Genomic DNA, 15504 nt, shown 5'->3' on the forward strand with positions numbered 1-15504 from the left:
TTTCATGACTTATTTCAGTGATAATAAACTTGATTCTGTCAAAAAATTGTAGATGATGTTCTCTGGCACTGACTGTTAAAACAATTTTCATCAGTCTTGACTGTTCTCAAAGGCAGCATAATTTAAGGTTCAGAAACAACTCCTAAACCGATCTATGTGAGTGTGAACATAACTGATGGCATTTGGGGCATTTCTGCACTTTTTAAAATTGAGTTACAAGATTGAATATTTTAATATCTGCTTTAACAAAATAAACTATCCTGCCATCCCAGCTATTGAGGGGCTTAGTTAAGGTTTCCTAACAAAACACTTTAACATCCCTTATACAATGCAGAAGGAGGCCAATTGCCCATCGTATCCTTGCTAACTGAGAAAGCGCTGCCTAGGTTTGTCCACCCTTCCAACATTTGGTTTGTAGCTTTGCTGGTCACAGCTTGAAAAGGCAGTCAACTGACGTCACTTCTCTGTGCTGCAGTGCTGATTCCACACTAATAGCATTATGACGAAATTTTCCTTGACTTTCTCACCTCACGTAGAAACACAGAAACATAGAAAATCTACAGCACAATACAGGCCCTTCGGCCCACAAAGCTGTGCCGAACTTGTCCTTATCTTAGAAATTACCCAGTGTTACCCATAGCCCTCTGTTTTTCTGAGCTCCATGTACCTGTCCAGGAGTCTCTTAAAACACTCTATCGTATCTACCTCCACCACCACCGCCGGACGCCCACTCCACGCACCCACCACTCTTCGCACAAAAAACTTACCCCTGACATCTCCCCTGTACCCACCTCCAAGCATATCAAAACTGCGCCTTCCCGCGCCAGCCATCCCAGCCCTGGGAAAAAGCCTCCGACCATCCACACGATCAACGCCTCTCATCATATCACATACCTCCCTCAGGCCACCTCTCATCCTCCGTCGCTCCAAGGAGAAAAGGTCGTGTCCACTCAACCCACTCTCACAAGGCACGCTCCCCAATCCAAGCAACATCCCCCCGTAAATCTCCTCTGCACCCCCTCCACGGCCCCCACATTCCTCCTATAGCGAGGCGACCAGAACGGAGCACAGCACTCCAAGTGGGGTCCGACCAGGGTCCCACACAGCTGCAACACCTCCTCTCGGCTCCCATGAAGGCCAATACACCGCACGCCCCCTCAACCACAAAGCCAACCTGCGCAGCAGCCCCGAGCGTCCCACGGACTCGGACCCCAAGACCCCTCCGATACTCCACACTGCCAAGAGTCCCACCACCAACACTACACTCTGCCATCACACCTGACCTACCAAAATGAACCACCTCACACCCATCCGGGCCGAACTACATCTACCACCCCCCCAGCCCAGCCCCGCATCCCATCAATGTCCCGCTGCAACCTCCGACCGCCTTCCATACCATCCACAACACCCCCAACCCCTGTGTCATGAGCAAACCCACCAACCCATCCCTCCACCTCCTCATCCACACGTTTAAGATCTGATTTAATGCTGAACAAGGATAAAAGAATCTCTGTATCTGTAAACAAATAAATCAGATCCAAATTATATTGTGCTAATTTTGTCACTTAAGTGTAGATTCTTATAATTGACTATAATTACTATTGAAATTATTTTTCACAATGCCATTACTGGCAGTGTTTATAAAGTAAGACCTATGACTAATGTTCTAAGGATTTCTGAGTTTATGTAATCAAACTTGGAGACGGTATTGGGCTGCCTGTCATTTCACAGAAGAAAGAGCTTAAAATTCTTTTCCCCTATTCTTTTTCCTCACTACAGTTAATTTTCCAATTATTGATGGCCAAGAGAATAAATTTCCCAAGCATACACATGGGACGAAAGAGAAAGAGGAGGCTATAATTGTGAAAGAGATTTGTTCAGTTGATGAGATGAATGAAGGAGAGTAAGTGCTCATACCTTTTATAACTGCAGTTAACAAAATATTAGTGTTTCTACTCAAAGATCTGTTGTTTGCCCAATAACCTATAGGACTCAATTACTATTGTGGAAATAATACTGAGGGACTGAGGGACTGAGGAGATCGAGAAACATACAGAGTTGTCTTCTATTTTATTGCAGGAACACACAAAAATTTGGAGCAACTGAGCAGGTCCAGCAGCATCTTCAGAAAGAAATGGACAGTCAATGTTTTGGGTCAAAGCCATCACATGATTAGGCCAGATGAAAGGTCTTGGTGTGAGAAGTCCGCTGTCCATTTCCTTCCACAGATGCTATCTGACCAGCTGAGTTCTTCAAGACTTTTGTTTGTTGCTCCAGATTCCAGCATCTGTTGTTTCTTGTGTTTACATTTTAAAGTTACTTACTTTGTAATTTCAAAATGTACATTATTTATTAAAGGTATATACAGGAAATGCAATTACTCTTTCATCGCATCATCAAGTTAATACATCCTCCTACAATGCACCAATTCTACTCATGTTTCCTCTTTAAAAAATATACCCATGAGAAAGGCTATTACATAATCATCTAGCCCCTCAAAGTTCAGTGATAGCATAACTCCATATTGTAACCCTTCCCCACAAAACCTTAGCAGCGAGTCCACCGAGCTTTAGTCTGTTCCTTTGGTATGCGCTCCTGCATCTTTGAAAAATATGCCAGTTTGTATCTTAGCATTGGAGAGCTTCTCTTTAACGCTGACTTCAATTTTACATTTGGTTCAATATTGACATGGTATTCTCCCTTTACCTTAATTTGCCAATGGATATATCAATATTAAGCTTTGAGCTTTATTATCAGATTCGCTTCTAGATTTTTGGTGAAAGCAATGTATTAGTTGTTCATAATTTAATGGTAGCAAGAAATATGCATTTAAGTAGAGTTAATTATCTGACTGCAAGGTACAAAATTAGAATATCAGAGAGCAGCAATCTTGTCCTGGTTACTGATGATGTTAGGTAATTATGCTGCTTGTGCATGCTTTTCAAGGATGTCTGTGCTGTATACATTCTCTGATATTAAACAGAACCATTGAACCATGATCTCCCTTTGTAACATGCGTCTAGTTATACATTTACAAAAATGATAACTTTACATAACTTTGTTTCTTTACAAAAGTAGCTCTGTCTCCAGCCAACAAATGTTAAATTTTAATTAATTTTGAAGATAGGAGAGAAATTTAAACTAGAAGAGAGTTAATTACTGGTGTCTAATATTCTTTCTTTTGAGTGGAATTAAACCTTTCCTGTCTTTAATTAATCTGCTGTTGCATGCAGGATGCGTGAATTTGAAGTAGAAAACCATAAGCTGTTACTTATCAAAAGCAGTGGGGAATTTAGTGCCATAGGGCACTTGTGTACTCATTCTGGAGCTCCACTGGTAAAAGGTAATATGTTGTCTTTCATACATGTAAACTCACTCATTATTGCCACATATTGTTGCATGTTTATACACATTATTTAAGATCAGTAATTTTAAAATGTTAACATGTACAGTAGTAATGATCTAGAGAAGTAATTGCTTAATTTACCTTGTGATCACACTTTGGCATGTGACCAATACCAAATGGATCTACTCACATCATACCCAACCATCATCCCTGACTGTACTCAGGGACTTCTATGAGACTGTCCTCCTGAAGACCTCTAGTAGGAAAAATGTATAAGTGGAACTCAGTAATGAATTTCTCTGCTGCATTCCCTGGACTGAAAGAGCTATTGGTATGCCATGCAATTATCATTCAGTGCATCTTCCTCAGCACAAATGAACTACGAGGCAAGTACACTAGATAGACTTAGAGTATTAAGCTAATTATCTAACATGTGGAATCAATCACTGTCTAATTTCCTAGAGTAATGAGTTACTGATTTTGGTGATGATTTCCACCGCTCATATAGTCTACCCAAAGTTGGCTCTCTTTGTCAAATTAGGAAGAGCCACAGGTGCACTTTTCAATGTCTCATAGTATGGGTCCTTTGGCCCACGATGTTGTGCCAGGTAATTCTAAACCTGGTTTATGATCAATCTAACCCTTTCCTCTAACATGGCCATAACCAACCATTTTTCTTCTTTCCATTTGCCCATTCAAAAGTCTTTTAAATGTCCCTGCTGTATTAGCCTCTACCACCAGTCTCAGCAATGTGTTCAGGCATCTTCCCTATGAGGAAATAACTGAGCCTCCTTTGCCAAGAAAATGCAGTTTTGCTTTTCTGTTGTAGTTCATTTTGTCAAAATACATGGTTTTCATTACAATTTATTATGTCAAAAAGCACTGTAAGCAACAGCAATGTATACGTACTCTCAGTAAGAATCCATAACACCTACTGAACTGAAATGATACTGGCTGAGAAAGGAATATTAGGTAGGACCCTTTGTTTTGTTTGTGTCACTACTAGGCAGGACTGGAGGGAAAAACGCTGAGGAGTAGATTTGAAAGGTGGGGGGGGGAGAGAGAAACGCCAGGCGATAGGTGAAACTTGGAGGCGGGAGGGATGAAGCAAAGAGCTAGGAAGTAGGTTGGCGAAAAAGACAGAAGGCCATGGAAGAAAGAAAAAAAGGTGGGGGGTTTTGGGGAGGAGCACCAGGGGGAGGCGATGGGCAGGCAAGGAGATATCATGAGAGAGGAACAAGTGGATAGGAAATGGTGAAGGGGGGGAGAGGATTCCTGGATTTGTATATTTTTATTCTCTGAAATGAATCCTAAATGTTGTCCAATGTGTTATTAAAATTTGCTTTCAACGTGCTTCTCAATGTATCTTCTAATCTTATACATAGTCTTAAATCTTTCTACATATCTAGGAGTTCTCTCAAATGGGAGAGTTCGATGTTCCAGGCATGGTGCCTGTTTTAATATAAAAACAGGTGATATCGAAGAGTACCCTTGTCTTGATGCACTACAATGCTTTCCGGTACAATTTTAATTACAATGATGATTCTATTTGTGCTTGAACTATGAATTATCAGTGAAATTTATGCATAACTAGTAGTTAACATCCAGGTGGTTGTATTAAAATATTAATGATATAAGTTCATTTTAAGATTAAAATTCATGTCTACACAGTTAAAGATTTGTATTGAAGAACTGTTCTGAGCAGAATAGATGTAGGGAAGGTATTGTTGAGCTAATGATAAATGAAAACCTCAATAAGAGATGATGATGGATTCTTACAGCAGTGCATAGCCTCAACTTAGCACAAGGTTACTAAAATATTGATATAACTAAAAATACTCTTGCATTATAATTTCATAACGAACCTTCAAGATTTTCATTCTTCAAGGGGATGCACAGTAGCGCAACGCTGTTACAGTGCAAGCATTCAGGGTTCAATTCCCGCTGCTGTCTGTAAGGAGTTTGTACTTTCTCCCTGTATTTGCATGGGTTTCCTCTTGGTGCTCTAGTTTCCTCCCACTTTCCAAGAAAGTACAGGTTAGGGTTAGTAAGTTGTGAGGATGCCATGTTGGTGCTGGAAGCATAGTGACACTTGTGGCCTGCTCCCAGCACATTTATGACAGAAACGATGCATTTCACTCTATGTTTTGAAATGTTGGGCACGTGGCCAAGTGGTTAAGGCATTTGTCTAGTTACCTCAAGGTCGCTAGTTTGAGCCTCAACTGTGGCAGCATGTTTGTGTCCTTGAGCAAGGCACTTAATCACACATTGCTCTGGTCTGTGTGAGGAGTGACGCCCCACACAGACTTCCAATCTGCGCCTTGTAAGGCATGAAAATGCCTGACGCAGGCCTCTCATGGTCTGAGTCGACGTTCCCTCCCTCCCTACCCTTTGAAGTACATGTGACAATTAAAACTAACCTTTAATCTTCAAGATGCAAATTATTGAATGTGTATATCTTAGGATTTCATCAGTCAGCATCTCTCACCAACTTCTATTAGCAATGATAGTTTCTTCATGTTTTTAAAATTCAACTCACCATTGCGATAAAACAGCTCCATAAATGTTGGCAAATCTTTTTTTGATGCTTTGTCAGGCTTGATCCCATTCAGGCACAGCATTATCACACTGGCAATTTTTAGCAGATTCACTGTACAGCATTAGGTGCTTGAACCTTGGCTAATTGCAATCATCTTATAATTTATGACCCAGAGCCCTCACATGAAATGCAACCCTTCCTGTTCAACTAAACAGCACAAAGTGAGACCAAACCAAAAACATTCAAAGTTCAAAATAAATTTATTGTCAAAGTAAATATATGTCACCATACACAGCCCTGAGATTCATTTTCTTGCAGGCATTCACAGTGCATATAAGAAACACAGTAGAACCAATGAAAGACTACCACAACAGGATGGACAAACAAGCAATGTGCAAAAGACAACAAACTGTGCAAATATGATTATGAAAAGAAAGAGAAAAAATAATATCATTATTAACATCTGCCCATGATCTGAGCAGCCTGGATGTCAACAAAGAAGTGTTGAACACCTGGCTTAGAGTTGGAGACCACTTACGAGAAGCAGTTCATTGGCAACACAGGACCAGGTGGTTAAAACAAAAAAAAAATCAAATATACATAATAAAAAACCAAATGTGCTAAGTTGATGACAAATGCAGAAAATTCCAAGAGAAACCAGAAGCAATCCGACACGTTACAGGATCCTGCAGCAGCTTAATGCAATCTGATTACTTAGGCACAATCAAGTGGCAAATGTCATTCACCAAACTCTTGCTTTAAAATATAAACTCATAAAACACCCATACCTGACTATAAATACAAGCCTGATCTAGTTTTAGTGTCCTATAATTACATTATGACCAATCTATTATTATAGATAAGACAATACATAATAACCATCTGGATATAATATTATAGGATAAACAAGCAAGAATAACTTATTTAATAGATATAGCCATTCCAAACACTCATAACATAGAAAAATCAATAAATGAAAAACTCCAGAAATATGCTGAATTAAAAGAAGAAATTGAAAGACTACAGAACATGAACAGGGTGTACTGTGCCCCAAACAATTGGTATCATCCCAAAATCGTTACACAATACCATTAAGCTGTTAGGCCTACACAGCAATATTTATGTAAATCTCCCAAAAGTCACCACAGTAAACACCACTGGAATAGTCTGAAAATTCATAGCAATTAAGAAATATGCTTAGAAATTTGGTTGGCTATTCCTGTACCTCAGGTTTTACCAGCTTGAGCTGAGGAAAAAAAAAGCAATAAATATCAAAAAAATTAGATGAAGAGTCCTTAGGTTTTGGGAACAGTTCAATGATGGGTAGGTAAAGTTGAGTGATGTTATCCCCTCTGGTTCAAGAACCGGATGGTTGAGGAATAAATAATAACAGTTCCTGAACTGGCTGGTGTGGGTTCTGAGGCTCCTGTATCTTCTTTCTGATGGCAGCAGTGAGAAGAGTGAATGGCCTCAATATTTGGGGTCCTTGATGATGGATAATTTTGTCTTAAGGCATTGCTCTTTATAGATGTGCTCCATGGGGGTCAAGGACTGGACTGTACTGTACTGTATCCATTACTTTCTGTGGGCTTTTCCTTTCAAGAGCAATGGCTTTTCCATACCAGGCTGTGATGCAACCAGTCAATATACTCTCCACTGACTATTTATAGGAGTTTGTCAAAGTTTTAGATGACATGCTAAATCTTCGCAAACCTCTAAGAAAGTAGAGTGGCTGCTATGCTTTCTTCTTAATGGTACTTACGTGCTGGAACCTAGACAGGTTCTCTGAAATGATAACACTGAGGAATTTAACGTTGCTGACCCTTTCCACCTCATCTCCTGATGAAGCCTGGCTCGTGGACCTTAATTCCTCCTCCTGAAGTCAATAATCAGCTCCCTGGTCTTGCTGACAATGTGTGAGAGGTTGTTATGGCACCATTCTGCCAGATTTCCAATCTCCCTCCTGTTCGCCGATTCATCAACACCTTTGATTCAGCCATTGACAATGGTGTTGTCAGCAAACTTAACTATGGCATTGGAGCTGTGCTTAGCCTCACAGTCATAAATATAGAGTGAATAGAGCAGGGGTCTAAGCACACAGCCTGTGGCCCCTCATTTCCCTCCGATACAGCAATCTTGCCCTTAGACCATCAGTCTTGTTCCCCAGTGACAGCATATTTGCTAACAAGGTGCTGGGTGGAGGAAGTTTCTTTCCTCAGTGTTTCAGTCTGGATTGATTGTAGTCCTCCCCTCCCTCCCTCTCTTATGGCCACGGCGATGTACCATTGTCCACTTTAAGGTGCCTTACCTTCATTCTTGATCGACGTCCATCGAGTCTTTCAGAAGATAATGAAATCACTAATTTGTTTAGAAAGTTCAAAAGTACAGTACGTTACTTGAGGATATTCCTGGTCAATTTGGCTTTTTAAGCTAGCCAGCAAAACTAAGTGATAGATTGACCTGATGTCTAATGAATGGTTTTCAAAGGCATTATCGATGGCTGCTCTAAAGTATTAGACAATAACATGTAATTCACAGCTCATTTGTCCCATATTGCTTTCAGATCTTTCTTCGTTTTTCTGCTTTGCCAGGAAGTAAGCCGAGCTCTAATACAACATAAAACTTTGAACAATGTATCTTTTGAGAAATGTCACTTGTGACTATTCTTTACATGCATGAAAGAGCACCCATAAACATTAGCAATGGATTAAGATTTAAATTCATCCCTTCAAACATTTCTGAATGTCTTGTAATTCATATGACAATAAGGCATCTCTTTCTTTTTAAGACAGGGTATTCTTTTTCACTCTTTTTCCATTATTGCAATCTGGACAATGAAATCCCAGGACACATTGAACAGATGAGACAGTTTATAAAACAGATGAATAAACTTCAGAAATAAATCCCCTTCTGCGTGAAGTTGGCAAGACAGATGCTTTGAAGAAAAATCTGCTCAAGTATAATTATTTTAATATTGTTTTTGCTTTTGATTTCACAGGTTGAAGTTCAGAATGGCAAGGTTATTATATCGGCAAGTGTTGAAGTACGTTTTCTTTTGTGTGGCAAAGGCAAACTTCAAAAATAAATTCTTACCATCTTGTTTGTCTACCTGTCAACAGGATTCAGTATTGTGTGGGTGTGTTTGTTTTAAATAGGCCTTGGAAGAAAACAGAAGAATCAAAACCATGGTCACCCCATCACCAACAAATAAGACAGTCATTCTTCTTATAGGTGGAGGTAGGTATAGTGTATCAACTAAAGGGTTATATTCTCTACGAAGTGAAGTAATTTGCCTCTGCGTGTTGCAATGCAGCCACACCAAACCCAAGCTATAATCTGTTCTGAATCTTGTTTGATGACTGAAATAAAAAAATAAACTGGCTGTGCTCATGTGCAAAGATTATTTTTAAATTGCTAAACATTAGGAAAGAACAGGTCTGAAGTTTATTCTTGCTTAGAATTAATAACCTTAAAAATTAAGCTTTGTTAAGTACCTTTGAAATCAAAAGATCCTCAGGATCTCTATTCTGAAGTACAGCCACAATTCAGGCAATAGAACTCAAACAAGTCATGGTTATGATTGATGGCTGCTGAAAAATTGCTGGAAAAGCTTGGCAGTTAAGGCTAAGTTTTTGGAAAGAAATATTAAGTTTTGGACTTGAGGTACTTTGTCACAACTCAGCAAACTTTTCCAGCATTTCCTGTTTCTGTTTCAGCTTTCCAGCATCTGCAGTTTGTTTTAAATCTCTTGTGTTTGATGATGTCTTCTTTAGCATGGCCTCACTGTGCCTGTTTTTTTGCTATCATATTTCTATGTTAATGTTTACTTTTAGGGCATATTATATGGTTAATTTCTGAATAATGTTGTCAGTGTCCTGAAAAAAGCCCAAATGAAAGACAAGCTGTAGAAATCATGTATTTTGTTTTGAGCAAGAACTTCCAAAGTAACTATTGCCGAAGTCAGAATATGGTTCGCTTGTAGATTTATTGAAGACTTTTAAATTAACACTCTTGTACGTTTTCATTTCTGCTATGAGGTCCAGCTTCATTAGTTTGTGCAGAAACTCTTCGCCAGGAATTTTACACAGGACGCATAATAATAGCAACCAAAGAACAACATTTGCCTTATGACCGTACAAAACTCAGCAAGGTTAGTAAAGAAATAGTTGTATTGCAGGTTAAATAATTAGACTCACTCTTGCCTCTAATCTTCATTCTTTACTGTTAAATTTGCTATTTTGTCACTTTGTTTCATAGTAAATGAAACACTATCATCACTGGTGGACATGCAAAATATAAAAAATTTTGACCCTAGGGAAATCTGGACTTGTTTGAAGAATATTTTGAATGCGAAATGAAACCAAGATACTGTATAGATTTGTAATTGTTTTCCTGTAATTGTTGAAACAGCACTTAAAGAGAAGATTATGTTAATGCCTGCCCTTACTTGTTAGTTGACAATCTGTTAAGGAACCAAGGATATTAAGTAAATTGGTCTCAAATTAACCACAGGTACAGGCACACAGTGCAAGACTATCTGTAATGTGGTTATTCCCAAAGAACCCATTACAGTTTAATGTGGTAGGTATTTCAGAGTCTGTAAAAGCATGACCATGGAAACAGACATGTTAAAAGTAATTTCTTTAAATTCACCATCACCATAGATTGCACATGTAAATTTTACTCACCTGTGAAGTACTTGCCGTGTAAGAGAGTTGTGAAAAACCCACAAAGTCAGACAAATGTTGATTATCTTCTTTTTCAAATGTCATGCCTTTTCTACTGTGAATTTGTGCTGGAAATTGGGAGAATTAATCAATAAATTCATTCTTTTCTTTCATTTGCGCAATAACAATTTCAAGTTAGGTGCAGTTGCAGGTCCTCCAACCTTCATTTGCCTCATTGTTTTAAGTTTTAAACATGAGGTAAGGAAAATGGAATTCATCTGAACATGTTATCTATTCATCTGCTTTTTATTTATATTTTCCAATCGAAAATGCTTGCCATGTCATTTTTTAACTTACATTTAGTTTAGTTTGTTCACTTATTATTTAGGATCCTGCAATTTCATTAGTGTTCATTGAATGTGCCACCCTCACTTATCTTAAGTTTTGTGGCATCATTTAACTGCAAGTATATTGGATTCAGCTCATAGCTGAGTGTGGTGGTGGTAGTATCACCATTCTAATGGCTGACAATGGATAAAATCTGTGATTAGTGCTTAGATTGCGATAATACAGATGGCAATGATGTAATACAGTATCTATTCAAGGCTAAAGTTAATCTGAAGAAGAGATGACATTCAGAACAACAAGTTCTTCATTTTACCAGCAATTGGTCTCAAAAGCAAGGAATGCTTTATTCCTCAGCACTGGTTGCTCCATTTTAAGTTCCCACTATATTTTGTCCATTGAAAAACAGTACCACACATTTGTTTGCAATTTAATCCATGTTTGTGCTGAGTTATCCTGGCAAGGGTTACTGCTGGCCTAAGCAGCCCTGGGTTTGGATAAGGAAGACCAGCCGGCATTCTGTTCCTGATCGGTGTTTTGTGAACCCCTTTTTTGTGCAGTAAGAGAAGAAACAATCAGTACTGGGAACCACTTACACTAAGGAGCTTGTCATACTATAGAAACATATAAAATTATGAAAGAGATAGATAAGAGAGAGGCAGGAAAGTTGTTTCCACTGGTAGGTGAGAGTAGAACTAGGAGACATAGCCTCAAAATTTGGGGGAGTAGATTTAGGACAGAGATAAGGAGGAACTGCTTTTCCCAGAGAGTGGTGAATCTGTGGACTTCTCTGCCCAATGAAGCTGTGGAGGCTACCTCAGTAAATACATTTAAGACAAGGTTGGATTTTTGCATAGTAGGGGAATTGAGGGTTATGGGGAAAAGGCAGGTAGGAGGAATTGAGTCCATGACCAGATCAGCCATGATCTTATTGAATGGCAGAGCAGGCTCGACTGGCCAAATGGCCTATTCTTGCTCCTATTTCTTATGTCCTGCCACAAAAGTGTTTTGTGTGCAGAGGCACAAAAAATCATGAGAAAAGAGTAATGCATTGGTATTATACAGAACCAGTAGAAAACAATTAGTCAACTTTAATACCCAATTAGTGTTCACTATCCTCAACATATATTCTATCCTCACCTTTTTAATGGAATTGGGATTAGCAGGATAACCTCCAAGATGTTCATGTCTGTTAAAATCAAAAATGTTATAGTCACAGTTATTAGAGACCTAATGGGAATTAGTTTGGTTTTCCAAAATGTCCCTGGTATGTTCTCTGTATGAAGACAAATATCATGGAGATTAATAAGTTTAAAATAAGTTATTTAATTACCACCTTCAGACATAATGAACCACTGTCAGCATTATTTAACGTTATTTTAAATATACTAGCACATTTCTGATCTAAATGAGTGGCCCATTCCTGTTCCTGGACTGTGCGAAGATAATGTTTCCTTGTTACGTCAATTGCAATTGTTGCTATAATTTCCTGCAATTTTATCCTGTCGTCTATTTTAGAAGTTTATTCTGCAATAATTGAGGCTAAATGCTGACTCCACCTCACCTGCAATATGATATTATTTAGATGGATTGTGCAATTAGTTGTGTATTTTATGACGTATTTTCCTATAAAATAGTGGATCAAGGACTATAAATGCACCAATGTTTTGATTCCAGTGAGTTTGATAACCCACCATGGTTAGTATTGATCAGAATTAGCATAGCGTAATTCTGTTGTTAACACATGAAAAACAGTGACCCAGATAGTGGATTTCTGGTTTGCTAAACAGTAATCCACGAAGAATTTGACATTGTATATGTATATGAAATAAATAATGCTTGGACTACATAAACACTGTAATGTTTGGACAAATGCTCTGAATTATAGAGATTTTTGCAATGGTATTTTAAATCTATTTTTTTGTTAACCCTATTTCTGAAGCTCAGCAATGAGGAAATAATTGAAATAATTCTCCCTGGGCCTCCCGTCCCATGATCCTCTCATACCCGTTTTGCCAATCGCCTGTCCAGCTCTTGGCTCCATCCCTCCCCCTCCTGTCTTCTCCTATCATTTTGGATCTCTCCCTCTCCCTCCCACTTTCAGATCTCTTACTAGCTCTTCCTTCAGTTAGTCCTGACGAAGGGTCTCGGCCCAAAACGTCGACTGTACCTCTTCCTAGAGATGCTGCCTGGCCTGCTGCGTTCACCAGCAACTTTGATGTGTGTTGCTTGAATTTCCAGCATCTGCAGAATTCCTCGTGTTTGAATAATTGAATGATCCCATTTGACACCACTCCAATCAAAAAAAAATTTGAGATCCTACAGTAAATGCAATAATTGAGATTGCCCATTTAGAATGTATTGTTTGTGTCTGCATGCATATTGATTGTCTTTCCTGGGCTGTTTCCTCAGTAAAGTGAAGGGATATGGGAACACAGATCCATAATTTTTTGAAGTGGCATCACAAGTGGATCGGGTTGTAAAGAGAGTTTTTGGAACATTGTCCTTTTTAAAGCAAAGTATTGAGTACAGGATCTGGGATGTTACGTTGAAGTTGTATAAGATATTGGTGAGTCCTAATTTGGAGTAATGTGTGCAGTTCTGGTCACCTACCTACAGGAAAAATATTAATAAGATTGAAGGAGTACAAGGAAAATTTACAAGGATTTTCCTAGGACTTGAAGTCCTGAGTTATAGGGAAAAGTTAGAGCATAGTTAGGAGTAGATAACAGTATATAAAATTATGAGTGGTATAGTTAAAGCAGTTTTTTCCACTGAGGTTGGCTGAGACTAGAACAAGAGGTTATTGTTGTGTATTTAATATTTTAGTAATATTTGAGTAATATTGTAAATGAATTGTTTGATTACACATTCTTTGCTGTTTACATAATTCATTGTGGGTTATATATGAAAGTATGTGAAAGGCATACATCATTATGCCACCACTTTATAAATTTGTGCCTCACAGAAATGAAAATGAAGTAGATACACATTATCCTTGGCTCCCAGTGTTTTTCTTTCCATTAGTTTCATGTTTTGGACTTACAAAGCATAACAGTGGTGATGATCAAGATTTAAAATGAACCCAAGCCAACTATCTACCTGTTGAAGTGCAGCATGTTTTTACTTCGTAAAGGGAAAAGAGACATTTAATTTTTTTAAAAAGTGCAGCAAGATGCTGTAGTTTAAAAAAGAAGTGCAGTACGTGGTTTCTTTGGAAAAGGAAAGATGATTGAGTTTAAATAAAGGCTATGGATGTCTTTATAGTAGTTGTATTATATACTATACTATATAAATAAGTTGAGATGCATTTTATATTGAGTTGGCGCTTATAGCTAGGCAGGGAGGAGTAATATTGTAAATATATCGTTTGATTAAGCATTCTTTGTTTACTTAATTCATTATGCGTTATATGTAAATGTACGTTAATGGCATACGTCATTACAACACCACATGGTAAGTGTACGCCTCACAAGAATAGAAACTAAGTAGACACGTTATCCCCAGCTCCCCATCTTTTTCTTTTGATTAATTTTATGCTTTGGAGTTATGAAACATAACTTGTCATGGGTTAAGGGTGAAAGGTGAAATGTTTAACGTGAGGAAAAGCTTCTTCAATCAGAGGATGGTGAGAGTGTGGTATGAGCTGCCAGCAGAACTGGTGGACGCAGGTTTGATTTCAGCATTTAAGAGAAGTTTGGATAAGCATATGGATTGTAGGGGGGGGTGAAGGGCTATGGTCCTGGTGCAGGATAATAGTTTGGTGTGGACGAGATGGGCTGAAGTAGTGCTCTGTAACTCTGTGACTTCATTTAAAGAACAGAAGCAAATAGGTCTTGGTTGTGAGTAAAGATAGTCTTAGTGTGTTGAACTGAATGGAGAAATTGAATGTAATCACTGTCAAAGTAATTTCCAGCTCAGACAAGATTTGTTCTACTGTGTATGCATTAAAGAATTGACAGGAAATTACTAATTTCAGTGTAAATTATGTTCTTGTAACTGCAATGATTGTGACATTACTGTTACCTCTATACTTGGACTTACATAGATTTCTTGAAAGCATTACACCCATTTACTTGTCAACTATTCTATGAAGATTCTTTTCTCTTTTGTTCCTTCCTCACAGACTCTTGGGAACAGTATTAATTGAATGAGCTGAGAACTGATATTATTAGTTGCATGACTATACACCCATAAGGTGATTTATCAAGCTGACTGAATATAGCTCTTTATTTCCTCTACTGTAACAAACAGTGCTTTGCATTCTCTGAAACATTTCTGACTGTATTGTTGTGTGTTTCTTTAGAAGTTAGAAATCGACATTGAAAGAATCTTGTTGCGGAAGTCCGAGTTTTACTCCACTCATGGTATTGAGGTGCTAACGAACAAGGAGGTGAGATGTGACATTTACTCTCTGTGATGGTATTTTACAGCCACTTTTAGCTACCAATAAACAAATAAATAAACCAAGAAAAACAAAAGTCATGGCTGTACATGGTCTGGTAAGGTGCCTAGCTTTGTATCAAGCTAAGGTGTATCAGTAGGTTTATTGTGGTGAAGATAGTTTCTGGTAATGCAGTAAAGGCTTTACTATCCGGAGTCCATTA

General features: G+C 38.3%; 1 protein-coding gene across 2 annotated transcripts in view; it reads left to right on the forward strand.

Moving 5' to 3' along the window:
• The window catches only part of aifm4 (apoptosis inducing factor mitochondria associated 4), a 58026-nt gene that overhangs the window by 1495 nt on the left and 41027 nt on the right, over positions 1–15504 (forward strand). Inside the window, exons 2-8 of one of the 2 annotated variants that reach the window (XM_063031238.1) lie at positions 1780–1903; positions 3234–3343; positions 4756–4865; positions 8884–8928; positions 9041–9122; positions 9923–10035; positions 15204–15290. In XM_063031238.1, coding sequence (XP_062887308.1) covers positions 1780–1903; positions 3234–3343; positions 4756–4865; positions 8884–8928; positions 9041–9122; positions 9923–10035; positions 15204–15290 — 671 coding nt within the window. The remainder of the gene's footprint in view (positions 1–1779; positions 1904–3233; positions 3344–4755; positions 4866–8883; positions 8929–9040; positions 9123–9922; positions 10036–15203; positions 15291–15504) is intronic. The other variant, XM_063031239.1, reaches the window with a different exon arrangement.

This window comes from Mobula hypostoma, chromosome 23 (genome assembly GCF_963921235.1).
Source record: "Mobula hypostoma chromosome 23, sMobHyp1.1, whole genome shotgun sequence".
NCBI classification, from domain to species: domain Eukaryota; kingdom Metazoa; phylum Chordata; class Chondrichthyes; order Myliobatiformes; family Myliobatidae; genus Mobula; species Mobula hypostoma.